Source organism: Panulirus ornatus, chromosome 17 (genome assembly GCF_036320965.1).
Source record: "Panulirus ornatus isolate Po-2019 chromosome 17, ASM3632096v1, whole genome shotgun sequence".
NCBI classification, from domain to species: Eukaryota; Metazoa; Arthropoda; class Malacostraca; order Decapoda; family Palinuridae; genus Panulirus; species Panulirus ornatus.
The window spans coordinates 35,812,152-35,831,561 of NC_092240.1; the positions used below are offsets into that span (position 1 = coordinate 35,812,152).

General features: G+C 41.3%; 1 protein-coding gene across 2 annotated transcripts in view; it reads right to left on the bottom strand.

The window, feature by feature from the left end:
• LOC139754681 (uncharacterized) overlaps window positions 1-19,410 on the bottom strand; it is a 422,992-nt gene that overhangs the window by 97,317 nt on the left and 306,265 nt on the right. For both annotated transcript variants that reach the window (XM_071672238.1, XM_071672237.1), the window contains exon 5: window positions 10,068-10,252. In XM_071672238.1, coding sequence (XP_071528339.1) covers window positions 10,068-10,252 — 185 coding nt within the window. The remainder of the gene's footprint in view (window positions 1-10,067; window positions 10,253-19,410) is intronic.

Here is a 19,410-nt window from a genome sequence, read left to right on the forward strand (position 1 = left end):
CAAGTTTTTCTCCATTCAAACTCACCTCCCAATTGACTTGACCCTCAACCCTACTGTACTGAATAACCTTGCTCTTATTCACATTTACTCTTAACTTTCTTCTTTCACACACTTTACCAAACTCAGTCACCAGCTTCTGCAGTTTCTCACATGAATCAGCAACCAGCGCTGTATCATCAGCGAACAACAACTGACTCACTTCCCAAGCTCTCTCATCCCCAACAGACTTCATACTTGCCCCTCTTTCCAAAACTCTTGCATTCACCTCCCTAACAACCCCATCCATAAACAAATTAAACAACCATGGAGACATCACACACCCCTGCCGCAAACCTACATTCACTGAGAACCAATCACTTTCCTCTCTTCCTACACGTACACATGCCTTACATCCTCGATAAAAACTTTTCACTGCTTTAACAACTTGCCTCCCACACCATATATTCTTAATACCTTCTACAGAGCATCTCTATTAACTCTATCATATGCCTTCTCCAGATCCATAAATGCTACATACAAATCCATTTGCTTTTCTAAGTATTTCTCACATACATTCTTCAAAGCAAACACCTGATCCACACATCCTCTACCACTTCTGAAACCACACTGCTCTTCCCCAATCTGATGCTCTGTACATGCCTTCACCCTCTCAATCAATATCCTCCCATATAATTTACCAGGAATACTCAACAAACTTATACCTATGTAATTTGAGCACTCACTCTTATCCCCTTTGCCTTTGTACAATGGCACTATGCACGCATTCCGCCAATCCTCAGGCACCTCACCATGAGTCATACATACATTAAATAACCTTACCAACCAGTCAACAATACAGTCACCCCCTTTTTTAATAAATTCCACTGCAATACCATCCAAACCTGCTGCCTTGCCGGCTTTCATCTTCCGCAAAGCTTTCACTACCTCTTGTCTGTTTACCAAATCATTTTCCCTAACCCTCTCACTTTGCACACCACCTCGACCAAAACACCCTATATCTGCCACTCTATCATCAAACACATTCAACAAACCTTCAAAATACTCACTCCATCTCCTTCTCACATCACCACTACTTGTTATCACCTCCCCATTTGCGCCCTTCACTGAAGTTCCCATTTGCTCCCTTGTCTTACGCACTTTATTTACCTCCTTCCAGAACATCTTTTTATTCTCCCTAAAATTTAATGATACTCTCTCACCCCAACTCTCATTTGCCCTTTTTTTCACCTCTTGCACCTTTCTCTTGACCTCCTGTCTCTTTCTTTTATACATCTCCCACTCAATTGCATTTTTTCCCTGCAAAAATCGTCCAAATGCCTCTCTCTTCTCTTTCACTAATACTCTTACTTCTTCATCCCACCACTCACTACCCTTTCTAATCAACCCACCTCCCACTCTTCTCATGCAACAAGCATCTTTTGCGCAATCCATCACTGATTCCCTAAATACATCCCATTTCTCCCCCACTCCCCTTACTTCCATTGTTCTCACCTTTTTCCATTCTGTACTCAGTCTCTCCTGGTACTTCCTCACACAGGTCTCCTTCCCAAGCTCACTTACTCTCACCACCCTCTTCACCCCAACATTCACTCTTCTTTTCTGAAAACCCATACAAATCTTCACCTTAGCCTCCACAAGATAATGATCAGACATCCCTCCAGTTGCACCTCTCAGCACATTAACATCCAAAAGTCTCTCTTTCGCACGCCTGTCAATTAACACGTAATCCAATAACGCTCTCTGGCCATCTCTCCTACTTACATAAGTATACTTATGTATATCTCGCTTTTTAAACCAGGTATTCCCAATCATCAGTCCTTTTTCAGCACATAAACCTACAAGCTCTTCACCATTTCCATTTACAACACTGAACACCCCATGTATACCAATTATTCCCTCAACTGCCACATTACTCACCCTTGCATTCAAATCACCCATCACTATAACCCGGTCTCCTGCATCAAAACCACTAACACACTCATTCAGCTTATCCCAAAACACTTGCCTCTCATGATCGTTCTTCTCATGCCCAGGTGCATATGCACCAATAATCACCCACCTTTCTCCATCAACTTTCAGTTTTACCCATATATATATATATATATATATATATATATATATATATATATATATATATATATATATATATATATATATATATCAGACATATATATATATATATATATATCTAGTCTGATATATATATCAGACAAGATAATGATCAGACATTCCTCCAGTTGCACCTCTCAGCACATTAACACCCAAAAGTCTCTCTTCCGCGTGCCTGTCAATTTACATGTAATCCAATAACGCTCTCTGGCCATCTCTCCTACTTACATATGTATACTTATGTATATCGCGCTTTTTAAACCAGGTATTCCCAATCACCAGTCCTTTTTCAGCACATAAATCTACAAGCTCTTCACCATTTCCATTTACAACACTGAACACCCTATGTATACCAATTATTCTCTCAACTGCCACATTACTCACCTTTGCATTCAAATCACCCATCACTATAACCCGGTCTCCTGCATCAAAACCACTAACACACTCATTCAGCTGCTCCCAAAACACTTGCCTCTCATGATCTTTCTTCTCATGCCCAGGTGCATATGCACCAATAATCACCCATCTCTCTCCATCAACTTTCAGTTTTACCCATATTAATCGAGAATTTACTTTCTTACATTCTATCACATACTTCCACAACTCCTGTTTCAGGAGTACTGCTACTCCTTCCCTTGCTCTTGTCCTCTCACTAACCCCTGACTTTACTCCCAAGACATTCCCAAACCACTCTTCTCCTTTACCCTTGAGCTTCGTTTCAGTCAGAGCCAAAACATCCAGGTTCCTTTCCTCAAACATACTACCTATCTATCCTTTTTTCACATCTTCGTTACATCCACACACATTTAGACACCCCAGTCTGAGCCTTCGAGGAGGATGAGCACTCCCCGCGAGACTCCTTCCTCTGTTTCCCATTTTAGAAAGTTAAAAAATACAAGGAGGGGAGGATTTCTGGCCCCCCGCTCCCGTCTCCTCTAGTCGCCTTCTACGACACGCGAGGAATGCGTGGGAAGTATTCTTTCACCCCTATCCCCAGGTGAAGATTTGCATGGGTTTTCAGAAAAGAAGAGTGAATGTTGGGGTGAAGAGGGTGGTGAGAGTAAGTGAGCTTGGGAAGGAGACTTGTGTGAGGAAGTACCAGGAGAGACTGAGTACAGAATGGAAAAAGGTGAGAACAATGGAAGTAAGGGGAGTGGGGAAGGAATGGGATGTATTTAGGGAATCAGTGATGGATTGCGCAAAAGATGCTTGTGGCATGAGAAGAGTGGGAGGTGGGTTGATTAGAAAGGGTAGTGAGTGGTGGGATGAAGAAGTAAGATTATTAGTGAAAGAGACGAGAGAGGCATTTGGACGATTTTTTCAGGGAAAAAATGCAATTGAGTGGGAGATGTATAAAAGAAAGAGACAGGAGGTCAAGAGAAAGCTGCAAGAGGTGAAAAAGAGGGCAAATGAGAGTTGGGGTGAGAGAGTATCATTAAATTTTAGGGAGAATAAAACGATGTTCTGGAAGGAGGTAAATAAAGTGCGTAAGACAAGGGAGCAAATGGGAACTTCGGTGAAGGGCGCAAATGGGGAGGTAATAACAAGTAGTGGTGATGTGAGAAGGAGATGGAGTGAGTATTTTGAAGGTTTGTTGAATGTGTTTTGATGATAGAGTGGCAGATATAGGGTGTTTTGGTCGAGGTGGTGTGCAAAGTGAGAGGGTTAGGGAAAATGATTTGGTAAACAGAGAAGAGGTAGTAAAAGCTTTGCGGAAGATGAAAGCCGGCAAGGCAGCAGGTTTGGATGGTATTGCAGCGGAATTTATGAAAAAAGGGGGTGACTGTATTGTTGACTGGTTGGTAAGGTTATTTAATGTATGTATGACTCATGGTGAGGTGCCTGAGGATTGGCGGAATGCGTGCATAGTGCCATTGTACAAAGGCAAAGGGGATAAGAGTGAGTGCTCAAATTACAGAGGTATAAGTTTGTTGAGTATTCCTGGTAAATTATATGGGAGGGTATTGATTGAGAGGGTGAAGGCATGTACAGAGCATCAGACTGGGGAAGAGCAGTGTGGTTTCAGAAGTGGTAGAGGATGTGTGGATAAGGTGTTTGCTTGAAAGAATGTATGTGAGAAATACTTAGAAAAGCAAATGGATTTGTATGTAGCATTTATGGATCTGGAGAAGGCATATGATAGAGTTGATAGAGATGCTCTGTGGAAAGTACTAAGAATATATGGTGTGGGAGGCAAGTTGTTAGAAGCGGTGAAAAGTTTTTATCAAGGATGTAAGGCATGTGTACGTGTAGGAAGAGAGGAAAGTGATTGGTTCTCAGAGAATGTAGGTTTGCGGCAGGGGTGTGTGATGTCTCCATGGTTGTTTAATTTGTTTATGGATGGGGTTGTTAGGGAGGTGAATGCAAGAGTTATGGAAAGAGGGGCAAGTATGAAGTCTGTTGGGGATGAGAGAGCTTGGGAAGTGAGTCAGTTGTTGTTCGCTGATGATACAGCGCTGGTGGCTGATTCATGTGAGAAACTGCAGAAGCTGGTGACTGAGTTTGGTAAAGTGTGTGAAAGAAGAAAGTTAAGAGTAAATGTGAATAAGAGCTAGTTTATTAGGTACAGTAGGGTTGAGGGTCAAGTCAATTGGGAGGTAAGTTTGAATGGAGAAAAACTGGAGGAAGTAAAGTGTTTTAGATATCTGGGAGTGGATCTGGCAGCGGATGGAACCATGGAAGCGGAAGTGGATCATAGGGTGGGGGAGGGTGCGAAAATCCTGGGAGCCTTGAAAAATGTGTGGAAGTCGAGAACATTATCTCGGAAAGCAAAATTGGGTATGTTTGAAGGAATAGTGGTTCCAACAATGTTGTATGGTTGTGAGGCGTGGGCTATGGATAGAGTTGTGCGCAGGAGGAAGGATGTGCTGGAAATGAGATGTTTGAGGACAATGTGTGGTGTGAGGTGGTTTGATCGAGTAAGTAATGTAAGGGTAAGAGAGGTGTGTGGAAATAAAAAGAGCGTGGTTGAGAGAGCAGAGGAGGGTGTTTTGAAATGGTTCGGGCACATGGAGAGAATGAGTGAGGAAAGATTGACCAAGAGGATATATGTGTCGGAGGTGGAGTGAACGAGGAGAAGTGGGAGACTAAACTGGAGGTGGAAAGATGGAGAGAAAAAGATTTTGAGTGATCGGGGCCTGAACATGCAGGAGGGCGAAAGGCGGGCAAGGAATAGAGTGAATTACATCGATGTGGTATAACGAGGTCGACATGCTGTCAATGGATTGAACCAGGGCACGTGAAGCGTCTGGGGTAAACCATGGAAAGTTCTGTAGGGCTTGGATGTGGAAAGGGAGCTGTGGTTTCGGGCATTATTGCATGACAACTAGAGACTGAGTGTGAACGAATGGGGCCTTTGTTGTCTTTTCCTAGCGCTACCTCGCACACATGAGGGGGGAGGGGTGTGTTATTCCATGTGTGGCGAGGTGGCGATGGGAATGAATGAAGGCAGACAGTGTGAATTGTGTGCATGAGTATATATGTATGTGTCTGTGTGTGTGTATGTATGTGTACATTGAGATGTATGGGTATGTATATTTGCATGTGTGGACGTGTATGTATATACATGTGTATGGGGGTGGGTTGGGCCATTTCTTTCATCTGTTTCCTTGCGCTACCTCGCAAACGCGGGAGACAGACAAAAAAAAAAAAAAAAAAAAAAAAAAAAAAAAAAAAAATATATATATATATATATATATATATATATATATATATATATAACAAATCATTTCCCCTAACCCTCTCACTTTGCACACCACCTCGACCAAAACACCCTATATCTGCCACTCTATCATCAAACACATTCAACAAACCTTCAAAATACTCACTCCTTCTCCTTCTCACATCACCACTACTTGTTATCACCTCCCCATTAGCCCCCTTCACTGAAGTTCCCATTTGTTCCCTTGTCTTATGCACTTTATTTACCTCCTTCCAAAACATCTTTTTCTTCTCCCTAAAATTTAATGATACTCTCTCACCCTATCTCTCATTTGTCCTCTTTTTCACATCTTGCACCTTTCTCTTGACCTCCTGCCTCTTTCTTTTATACATCTCCCACTCATTTGCATTATTTCCCAGCAAAAATCGTCCAAATGTCTCTCTCTTCTCTTTCACTACTAATCTTAATTCTCCATCCCACCACTCACTACCCTTCCTAATCTGCCCACCTCCAACGCTTCTCATGCCACAAGCATCTTTTGCGCAAGCCATCACTGCTTCCCTAAATACATCCCATTCCTCCTCACTCCCCTTACCTCCTTTGTTCTCACCTTTTTTCCATTCTGAACTCAGTCTCTCCTGGTACTTCCTCACACAAGTCTCCTTCCCAAGCTCACTTACTCTCACCATTCTCTTCACCCCAACATTCTCTCTTCTTTTCTGAAAACCTCTACAAATCTTCACCTTCGCCTCCACAAGATAATGATCAGACATCCCTCCAGTTGCACCTCTCAGCACATTAACATCCAAAAGTCTCTCTTTCGCACGCCTATCCATTAACATGTACTCCAATAACGCTCTCTGGCCATCTCTCCCAATTACATATGTATACTTATGTATATCTCTCTTTTTAAACCAGGTATTCCCAATCACCAGTCCTTTTTCAGCACGTAAATCTAAAAGCTCTTCACCATTTCCATTTACAACACTGAAAACCCCATGTATACCAATTATTCCCTCAACTGCCATATTACTCACCTTTGCATTCAAATCACCCATCACTATAACCCGGTCTCCTGCATCAAAACCACTAACACACTCATTCAGCTGTTCCCAAAACACTTGCCTCTCATGATCTCTCTTCTCGTGCCCAGGTGCATATGCACCAATAATCACCCATCTCTCTCCATCCACTTTCAGTTTTACCCATATCAATATAGAGTTTACTTTCTTACACTCTATCACATACTCCCACCACTCCTGTTTCAGGAGTAGTGCCACTCCTTCCCTTGCTCTTGTCCTCTCACTAACCCCTGACTTTACTCCCAAGACATTCCTAAACCACTCTTCCCCTTTACCCTTGAGCTTCATTTGAAAATGATTTGGTAAAGAGAAGAGGTAGTAAAAGCATTGCAGAAGATGAAAGCCGGCAAGGCAGCAGGTTTGGATGGTATTGCAGTGGAATTTATTAAAAAAGGGGGTGACTGTATTGTTGACTGGTTGGTAAGGTTATTTAATGTATGTATGATTCATGGTGAGGTGCCTGAGGATTGGCGGAATGCTTGCATAGTGCCATTGTACAATGGTAAAGGGGATAAGAGTGAGTGCTCAAATTACAGAGGTATAAGTTTGTTGAGTATTCTTGGTAAATTATATGGGAGGGTATTGATTGAGAGGGTGAAGGCATGTACAGAGCTTCAGATTGGGGAAGAGCAGTGTGGTTTCAGAAGTGGTACAGGATGTATGGATCAGGTGTTTGCTTTGAAGAATGTATGTGAGAAATACTTAGAAAAGCAAATGGATTTGTATGTAGCATTTATGGATCTGGAGAAGGCATATGTTTTAGATATCTGGGAGTGGATTTGGCAGTGGATGGAACCATGGAAACGGAAGTGAATCATAGGGTAGGGGAGGGGGGCAAAAATTCTGGGAGCATGGAAGAATGTGTGGAAATCGAGAACATTAACTCGGAAAGCAAAAATGGGTATGTTTGAAGGAATAGTGGTTCCAACAATGTTGTATGGTTGCGAGGCGTGGGCTATGGATAGAGTTGTGCGGAGGAGGGTGGATGTGCTGGAAATGAGATGTTTGAGGACAATATGTGGTGTGAGGTGGTTCGATCGAGTAAGTAATAATAGGGTAAGAGAGATGTGTGGTAATAAAAAGAGTGTGGTTGAGAGAGCAGAAGAGGGTGTTTTGATATGGTTTGGTCAAATGGAGAGAATGAGTGAGGAAAGATTGACCAAGAGGATATATGTGTCAGAGGTGGAGGGAACAGGGAGAAGTGGGAGACCAAGTTGGAGGTGAAAAGATGGAGTGAAAAAGATTTTGAGTGATCGAGGCCTGAACATGCAGGAGGGTGAAAGGCGTGCAAGGAATAGAGTGAATTGGAACGATGTGGTATACTGAGGATGACGTGTTGTCAGTGGATTGAACCAGGGCATGTGAAGCATCTGGGGTAAACCATGGAAAGTTCTGTGGGGCCTGGATGTGGAAAGGGAGCTGTGGTTTCGGTGCATTATTACATGACAGCTACAGACTGAGTGTGGATGAACGTTGCCTTTGTTGTCCTTTCCTAGCACTACCTCGCACACATGAGGGGGGAGGGGGTTGTTATTCCATGTATGGCGAGGTGGCGATGGGAATGAATAAAGGCAGACAGTATGAATTATGTACATGTGTATATATTATATGTCTGTGTGTGTATATATATGTATACACTGAGATGTATAGGTATGTATATTTGCGTGTGTGGACGTGTATGTATATACATGTGTATTTGGGTGGGTTGGGCCATTCTTTCGTCTGTTTCCTTGCGCTACCTCACTAACGCGGGAGACAGCGACAAAGCAAAATAAATAAATAAAAAAATAAATATACGTGTGTGTGTGTATATGAGTGGATGGGCCATTCTTTGTCTGTTTTCTGAAGTGGGAAAAAGTGATAAGTATAATAAATAAATATAATACAAACACATCAGTATGAGCACATGCAAACAATACCTTAGAGACCTGAGGAAATCCTTCAATGAATGTAAATTCAAGTATCCCAAAGTGTGTATGATATCTCTTATTTGGAACATTTCATGCCAGAGGGTGTAGTAAAAGGAAAGAATGTTTATAAATTCATTTTGAAATAAAACTAAAATGTTTGGGATACAGGTGAATGAATTCATAAAATACACATTGTGAGGTAAAATGAGAGGGAAGGGACACAGACTGGTGGACTGAATAATAGTTTCGAACTTCGTCGCTCATATATCAGTATGTTAAAGAGAAGTAAATGTTTTGCTATTCAAGGTAAGTCCACATATTTGAATGTTAAATATATCATTACTTGTGTGATAATCTAATATGTGAATAATAATTATTTATATTATTTTTTTATTATACTTTGTCGCTGTCTCCCGCGTTTGCGAGGTAGCGCAAGGAAACAGACGAAAGAAATGGCCCAACCCCCCCCCCATACACATGTATATACATACGTCCACACACGCAAATATACATACCTACACAGCTTTCCATGGTTTACCCCAGACGCTTCACATGCCCTGCTTCAATCCACTGACAGCACGTCAACCCCGGTATACCACATCGCTCCAATTCACTCTATTCCTTGCCCTCCTTTCACCCTCCTGCATGCTCAGGCCCCGATCACACAAAATCTTTTTCACTCCATCTTTCCACCTCCAATTTGGTCTCCCTCTTCTCCTTGTTCCCTCCACCTCCGACACATATATCCTCTTGGTCAATCTTTCCTCACTCATCCTCTCCATGTGCCCAAACCACTTCAAAACACCCTCTTCTGCTCTCTCAACCACGCTCTTTTTATTTCCACACATCTCTCTTACCCTTACGTTACTCACTCGATCAAACCACCTCACACCACACATTGTCCTCAAACATCTCATTTCCAGCACATCCATCCTCCTGCGCACAACTCTATCCATAGCCCACGCCTCGCAACCATACAACATTGTTGGAACCACTATTCCTTCAAACATACCCATTTTTGCTTTCCGAGATAATGTTCTCGACTTCCACACATTCTTCAAGGCCCCCAGGATTTTCGCCCCCTCCCCCACCCTATGATCCACTTCCGCTTCCATGGTTCCATCCGCTGCCAGATCCACTCCCAGATATCTAAAACACTTCACTTCCTCCAGTATTAAAAAACTATAGTCAAATTACGACTGAAGTTCAACCTGTTTATGCATTCAGCATGGAAAGCTGTGAAACACACAGAATAAATTCACAATTATCGGAGGTATCACCTATTTGTATTCCAGCTTCACTTACCTGGTTACATGAATGGCCTTCACTGCATCCCTGGGCATATAAAATGATGTAAGAGTTTTTTCCATTGTTCTATCTTCCTGAAGGATATCATATATTGAAGGAGGTCTTGTACCAGCTACAATATTGATAGGACGGCTGAGGTTTAGATGAACACGAATACAACCCCGGAAACTGCCATCACTCTCCTGTAAGAATAAGATAAACATATGAAATTTCATAGGGTATGGTCAGTGAGAAAGAAGAGTTAAGAAAACAAAATTTTCAAGGCATCAGAGCTATTTATCATACTATCCATTACATTTTCCTTTTTCCTACACTCTGTCAAATACTTTGGGGATGCTGAAGGTCACAAAATATTTAATAGAATCCATGAGAGAAGAAGACCAAAGGTGAGCAAAAAGAAGAAAAGATCACCTATGGAACTTGTATTACAAAACCTTTATTGATGATATGAAAAAGGGGAATAAGTCATTCTTAAAAGAAAGTGAGAGTTGATACTGTCAAAGCTTTGGAGATAGTAGAAGTGAGAGTGATGAGGTGACACATGGAAGGTTTAGAAAGGTTTCTTTTCAAAGGGATGGGCTGCATCAAGATGTGCTTTCAAAGAGACAGAAAGTTTGGGTTTTCAAATAGAAAAGAAACAGATGAATAAAGGGTGAAGCTGGTTTACATGCATGCTTCCTTATGACACAAGCAGGAATACCATCTGGACCATACATTTTGCCCACCTGTAGCTGGGAGAATATTCAAAAAGACCTTACAGTAGATATAAAAGAGCGTATCAGTTTAATGGGAGGAGGAGTAGACGTATAATCATCCAAAGAAGCGTTTGATGAAAAAAGGTGCTTACTCATTCGGAAAGTTACCTACTGACTAATGAGGTTGGGAAAGAGAAGTAAAAGTTATTTTGCAGAAGTTAATGAAGATGTTTTTGACTAAGGAACAGAAAAATCTATCAAAAGGAGTCACTTCAGTACACTCTTTTCTTAGGAAGGAGCACTTGACTCCTCCAATATCAGTTGTGCAATGATTCTAAGCAGAAAGGAAATCAAAATGAGTTTCTGGAGAGGTGGAAGAGTTTAGCAGCCCCATACATTTGTCCTTGGTGCAACAGTTATCAAAGCAATAGCAATCAAACAATCAAATATAAAGACTTAGGAATCATCACCTCCTATACTTATCCTGATCAATCTTCTGGATTCATATATCATTCTCTTACCTTTTCCACTTGACCTATAACAATGCAATCAGAGTCAATAAGTTCTGGTGGCTGGAGAGTCATGGCAATCCTAACAGTGTATGTCTGCTCTGGTTCCAACATGGCTTTAACTCAAAACTATTTTTCTATGAATATCTTTATATAATACAGATTTTCACACTAAGTTTTATATGAAAATACTATACAAAGTGTGCTCCTCTCTCTTCTCTCAAGCACACTGTCTCCCAACAGGTCTGAAGATAAACTATCACCTGACACAGGATGTGGATTTCCTGTGTTCCTAAGGATAGAATGCTTTGGATAAGAAATCTTATGCTGTAATGAGTATAAGAGCAACATTCACAAAGACTACATTTACTTCTGAAACAAAAGTAATTGCTTTACATTGCTTAAATGATGATCAATCAATATTTACTTACTGATACATTGGCACCTGAATGAATCTTAGTTGTGAAAGATGCTATTATGAAATTTCATACTACATGAAGCAATGAGTTTTATGATCAAAAATTCCCCAATATGTATCTCTCTCCATTAATCTATATATCTGCCTCCTGTTTATGGCTGAAATGGTGACAGATAGGGAAATGAAGATATAGTTAAAAGACTTATGGTTCAAACAAAAGGCAAAATAAAAAAGAACTGCATGCAGATTGTTCAGTTTATTAAAACACATGGCCTTCAAAATAGAGACACCCACACACAATCCATGAACAAGTATGCTAACACACTTAAAGCTTTCAGTGTGGCAACGAGTTTGATGTAATCCCCACATACACATACCTTTGGCAATAGTTTATGAAAAAGCTAATAGCCTGAAGTTGGCTAATTAATCTTTAAAAACACTAGCACAACCATGAAACAATGTACATACAAACCAAATAAAGACAAACTACATATACCATGTAGTGACAAGCACAAACCTGACTCCAGGTGAATGGCAGAGGGGTGGACTATTGGATGTATTTACATTTTGTCTGCTGATGGACAAACAAGCATGTCTAAAGGCCTATGTTACATGAGCACACTGCATACTACCAGCAATATAAAACATATCTTAAAAAACCATGAAACATTGAAAAACAAGATCCTGTCACATGCAGAGGCAGAGAGAATAGGTGGGTGGATATTAAATGTAAATTCCTGGACCAATAAGCAGTGTTTCAAGACCACTGTCACACATAAACATTTCCAGCGAGTGTAGATTGCTTTCCCCATCATAGATACATATACCGCTTACCACAATTTCACATCATCAAGGCAAGCATTCGTAAACAAACCATTAAGCCTGAGTGACAGAATGGAAGATACGGTCACCAATTTTGCTAAGATAAATCTTTTTAAATGGGAGAAAGCATCATGGTCTAAGGCAACTTATGGTAACTACAGCAACCTAATTTGTTGACCCTTAAAAGAATCAGGTTTAAGACTGGTTTTGCATGGAAACATGGAGTGGACAACATTTGGAACCTGTTGAGGAAAGGGTTGAAATTTAACCAGACTGTGGTCACTCACAGAAGCACTATTGTTTGAAATGATAGGGAACTGTTCTGTATACAAGGCTAATGCCTGGAGGTCTTTCCTTTGGCCACATTCACACAGCAATGCCACTTACTTGTAAGTTGGATCTCAAACAGCATAAGTCCTTGATACCATATCTAATAACTTTTATTTCCACCTTTTATCATTTCCTTTCATTTCTATCATTATCAATTTTTCAATACTTCTCTCAACCTTTAATGTTCCCACAAAATACCTTCTTCAAGCAACAGATACTCAATTCACTTAATCCCCCCTCTCCCAACCAATTTTAAGGTCTATATTTCTTTAACTATACACAGAAAAAGAAGTTCAGTGACAGAATAGGTGAAGGGTACATAGCTACAGATAGGTGAAGACAAGTATAAGATATACAGGTGATACAGAACAAAGAATGGGCATGAAGTAGGTCTGAACAGGCCTTGAGACTCAGAGGGTCCTTTTCCTAACAGATGGGAAGAACTGCCATTAATGGCATTAATAAGATATAAGAAAGGCAACAAATGACATACACATACAGAGTTTCAGGGTTCTTTAAGGTACAAGTACAAAAATTACATCTCTAGGGAGAAAGGAAACATCACACTTGGATGTTTAGGGTACACTGATTTCATGGCCCATAATTTGCAGGATACAGTGCGATAGCAATTTTTTTCTCATACATATTCGCCATCTCCCGCGTCAGCAAGGTAACGTTTAGAACAGAGGACTGAGCCAAGGAGGGAAAAATCCTTCCTTGGCCTCCTTCTCTGCTCCCTCTTTTGGAAAAGTAAAAACAAACCAGTGGGGAGGATTTCCAGCCTCCCGCTCCCTCCCCTTTTATGACACACAGGGAATATGTGAAAAGTATTCTTTCTTCCCTATCCCCAGGGATAAGTAATGGTTTCATATGGAAAATTTGCATGATAGAGGCAAGCATTTAAAGCATAATGCCTGGAAAGCTCAAGGCATTACAAGTTTTGGATATCTGTCTCTATATCTCTGATGCCCATTCCCTCTACGATATCACATCAGTCTTCCTGAGTCTACTTCTGATGAGAGGGAAGGCTCTGACAGAACAAGTACTGGCCCCCTCATGACCTTACCCTCTCTGTTTTAGATATTACTCTTTTTCCATTTACTCTACCAACATTCATGTTCTCTCTAGTAACCTCTCTTCCACTGAACACCATCTGTCTACTACCTCTCCTAATATCTTACTTCTCTCTGATACACAATTATCTGATGACATTGTCATTAGTCCTTATTACATATCAAACTATATTTTCCATTCATGATTCTAGATGAAAGGTGGTGTTTTTGCTTATTCCAACATCAACACACCTTTTGCACACCTCAAGGACAATGAGTTCCCAAACTTTGATGTTAGGTGACTCAAGGTCTGTCTCCCAATTACCACACTTTTCCTCTATTTCAGCTATTGCTCTCCTAATTCTAGAAATTTTAAATCTTTCCTCAAGTGTCTGAACTCTTGCCATGAGACTGTGGCATACTCTCACCCGCAAGCCGAGATCCTCTATCTAGGGAATTTCAAAGTTCATGGTATGGAATGGTTAAATTCCTCCCATATGGAAGGTGGAAGGATTGAAATCCTCATGTTCTCCCTTCTCAATGATTCAAAGTATATAATCTACCACCCTACCCATATTCCTGACCTCTGTGACTACTTCTAATATTCTGGATCTGCTTTTCACTTCTAGTCCATCCCGCTGTACTTACAAAATTTTGCCATAATTGGTTCATCTGATCACACGTCTCATGAATGTATCTATCTTTATGGCACCACCCCTCCTACAGCCCTTCTAGGCATAAATACATGCACCTCAACAAAGCTGACTGGAATAACTTAAATAACTTCTTTTCTGACTTTCCTTGGGTAAATCACCATCTCTTGGGTGGAGATGCTTCTGTCTCTGCCAAATGCATAGAAAGGTTATTCTTGCAGGAATGGGAGCATTTATCCCCTCTTCCTCCAAGACAACCTCTTTTTCCAATCCATGGTTCAACTGTTCAAGTTCTGAGGCCACTCAGGCAAGGGATCAGACATACTGAGGTTAGGGAAACTCAGCTTCCTCTGACTCCAATTCAGGTATTGTCACCACCAGTAATCATTGCAAGTATGTCATCCATGAGGGAAAATGTTCCTTTATTCAAATGAAGTACGATAACCTCTCCTCATCGTCCACTGATAGGTCTTTCTGTTCTTTAGCTAAGGTCACCTCTAACAACTTCTCTCCCTCTAAGTTTCTTTCACTTTTCTACTTTCACGGTGCTACAACAGAACTTGCATCTATGCTTATTGTCTATTCCATTTGTTTAAAACCAAAACTTTTCCTTCTGAGAAGCATGCATTGTTACATCCCATCCCCAAGAAGGGTGACCATTCTAACCACACTAACTGTTGTCCTATTGCTTTGAAATCTACATTTCCAAAGTCTCTGAATCTTTTCTCAACTCCCATATCCTTAAACAACTTGAATCTCACTGTCTTCTCTCTTATCACTAGTATGGTTTCCATTAGGTGAGATCCACTGCTGATATTCTTTCCTATCTTACTAATGTCAGGTCATCATCCCTGAAAGACTGGGGAGTCTTGTACATTTGCCTTTGACATATCCACAGCTTTTGAAAGGGTGTGGCATTGGGGGTCTCATCTCTTAAGTTCCCCTCTTTAGACTTCCCTCCCTCACTTTGCTCCTTCATATCTAGCTTCCTCTCTGGCCCATCTATCTCTGTGGTTGTAAATGGATCAGCATTTGTATCTTTCCAGGTTCTGTCCTGTCCCCTACACTTTTTCTCCACAATTCTCCTTTTCTACAAATAACCAAATGCACTCATATACTGATGACTCAACAATGCATTCACCATCCATGTACTTCATGGAGGAGGAGGAGGAGGAGGAGGAGGAGGAGGAGGAAGGGAGGGAGGCAGGGAGGGAGGGAGAAGGAGGAGGGAGAAGGAGGAGCAGGAGGGGGGAGGAGGAGGAGGAGGAGGAGGAGGAGGAGGAGGAGGAGGAGGAGGAGGAGGAGGAGATGTAAACTCCTCATCTTGCCCACACCATCTCCAAGTATTGTTTCATCAACTTTAACACTCTACAATTCATTCTTTTTGCATTCCCTGCCATACAAAATCTCTTATCCACCCCCTCATTTCTTTTATTCCACCTAGTCATCCCATATGCTCTTCAAAAATCACATTTCCACAGCCTGGATTCTTGATCTTTGTGACACCCCATGTTCATGTTTCAGCTGCATTGGTCATGGTTGGGAGGACTTTGCTGTCCCTTAAAACTATACTCACTTTCATACTTTACACTTCTCATTCATTATTCTATTAAGGGACCCAATGACTCTTCTCATTTGTACTGCTCTCTCCCTCCATATCACCAAACATACCCAAGATAGCTCCAAAACGCTTAAATTCTGACACTTCTCCCAGTCTTTCTCTCTCCATATCTATACCACAATTTAGTACACTTTCTCCTACCATTCTATATGGCTTTGCGAACACTATACTTTTGTTAGGGAATATCTTTGAGGATATTACTATCCACAAAGCAGTCAGTGAGTTATTGAAACGAGCACCTGTGGACTGAAAACAATGAATTTAAGATATTCATATAATATTCAAGTGTGTCTATCAAATGCAAAGCAGAGCTGACAATTGGAACGTTCAGGATCATGTTTTCTAGTAATTTACCATATGTACTTAAACCCTTGTGTATTCTGGTATCCACTAAATCTGTCTTTTACAGGTCCTGTGCTTTCCTTATGGATGTCTCCCTAATCTGAAAGGATCAGAGTACATAATACTATAGCTACCAGGTCTTTCAGCAATCCTAGTTCTTCTTCCTCATGGGCAAATGTGGTAAGACCAGCACGTATTTGAGCATAATGAATCAGGTATGGGCCTGGAGGCAGACAAGCATATTTAGTAAGATCATCATAAACATGGAGCTTTAGCCAAACATATGAAGGTATCCATACAAATAGGATACATAGGCCATTAACATAGGTCTCTATAAGCAAGGAATGAATGACGGTAGGAACAGTTCCTACAGGGCATTTTCTCCAGCGTGTGTTCAAAGAACTGGTTTTAGAGTTATAAAGCATAAGCTTAGAAATGGGTAGTATATCTTACTGCCAAGGGAGCGGGGGGGCTAGAAATCCTCCCCTCCCATTTTTGACTTCCCAAAAGAAGGAACAGAGAAGGGGGCCAAGTGAGGATTTCTCTCAAAGGCTCATTCCTCTGTTCTTAACGCAACCTCGCTAACGCGGGAGAGGGCAAATAGTATGAAAAAAAAATCTTACTGCCATATCAATACTACACAGCTAACACTGGTTGGAGTGGACCAAGGACTAAGTTTTTCTTGCTGGGAGTTGATGAAATTGTATATGTTGCAAATCGTATATGCCATACCAGCCTTACCTCTGGCCCACAAAGATCCAACAACATATGTAAGCAGCATATTGCCTGGCAAGTTAGTAAATAAGCACCCTAAGTAGTTTATTTTCTTCTTTATGTTAGCTGAGAAGGCACAGGCAGCTGAGGCCTTAATCAAGGCAATTCCATTAATGCTATAAATTATCATTATCAACATTATTATTATCATCATTCCCTTCCTGGGAAATTATATGGGAGGATATTGATTGAGAGGGTCAAGACATGTACAGAGCATCAGATTGGGGAAGAGCAGTGTGGTTTCAGAAGTGGTAGAGGATGTGTGGATCAGGTTTTTGCTTTGAAGAATATATGTGAGAAATACTTAGAAAAACAAATGGATTTTTATGTAGCATTTATGGATCTGGAGAAGGCATATGATAGAGTTGATAGAGATGCTCTGTGGAAGGTATTAAGAATATATGGTGTGGGAAGCAAGTTGTTAGAAGCAGTGAAAAGTTTTTATCGAGGATGTAAGGCACATGTACGTGTAGGAAGAGAGGAAAGTGATTGGTTCTCAGTGAATGTTGGTTTGTGGCAGGGGTGTGTGATGTCTCCATGGTTGTTTAATTTGTTTATGGATGGGGTTGTTAGGGAGGTGAATGCAAGCGTTTTGGAAAGAGGGGCAAGTATGCAGTCTGTTGTGGATGAGAGAGCTTGGGAAGTGAGTCAGTTATTGTTCGCTGATGATACAGCGCTGGTGGCTGATTCAGGTGAGAAACTGCAGAAGCTGGTGACTGAGTTTGGTAAAGTGTGTGAAAGAAGAAAGCTGAGAGTAAATGTGAATAAGAGCAAGGTTATTAGGTACAGTAGGGTTGAGGGACAAGTCAATTGGGAGGCAAGTTTGAATGGAGAAAAACTGGAGGAAGTGAAGTGTTTTAGATATCTGGGAGTGGATTTGGCAGTGGATGGAACCATGGAAGCAGAAATGAATCATAGGGTGGGGGAGGGGGCGAAAGTTCTGGGAGCCTTGAAGAATGTGTGAAAGTCGAGAACATTATCTTGGAAAGCAAAAATGGGTATGTTTGAAGGAATAGTGGTTCCAACAATGTTATATGGTTGCGAGGCGTGGGATATAGATAGAGTTGTGCGCAGGAGGGTGGATGTGCTGGAAATGAGATGTTTGAGGACAATGTGTGGTGTGAGGTGGTTTGATTGAGTAACTATTAATAGGGTAAGAGAGGTGTGTGGTAATAAAAAGAGTGTGGTTGAGAGAGCAGAAGAGGGTGTTTTGAAATAGTTTGGTCACATAGAGAGAATGAGTGAGGAAAGATTGACCAAGAGGATATATGTGTCAGAGGTGGAGGGAACGAGAAGTGGGAGATCAAATTGGAGGTGGAAAGATGGAGTGAAAAAGATTTTGAGTGATCAGGGCCTGAACATGCAGGAGGGTGAAAGTCATGCAAGGAATAGAGTGAATTGGAATGATGTGGTATACCGGGGTCGACGTGCTGTCAATGGATTGAACCAGGCCGTGTGAAACGTCTGGGGTAAACAATGGAAAGTTCTATGGGGCCTGGATGTGGAAAGGGAGCTGTGGTTTCAGTGCATTATACATGGCAGGCTAGAGACTGAATGTGAACAAATGTGGTCTTTGTTGTCTTTTCCTAGCGCTACCTCGTGCACATGCGGGGGGGAGGGAGTTGTTATTTCATGTGTGGCAGGGTGGCGATGGGAATGAATTACGACAGCAAGTATGAATTATGTACATGTGTATATATGTATATGTATGTGAGTATATATATATGTATATGTTGAGATGTATAGGTATGTATATTTGCATGTGTGGATGTGTATGTATATACATGTGTGTGTAGGTGGGTTGGGCCATTCTTTCGTCTGTTTCCTTGCGCTACCTCGCTAACGCGGGAGACAGTGACAAAGTAAAATATATGAAAAAAAAAAATTCAACGTACACATACATATATGCACAAACATATACATATATACACATATACATATTCATACTTGCTGCTTCCATCCACTGCCGTCGCCACATCACCCACATGAAAGAGCACCCCCCCTCCCCCTGCGCGTGCAGGGTAGCGATAGGAAAAGACAAAAAATAGGCCATGTTCATTCACACTCAGTCTCTAGCTGTCATGTGTAATGCACTGAAACCACAGCTCCCTTTCCACATTCAGG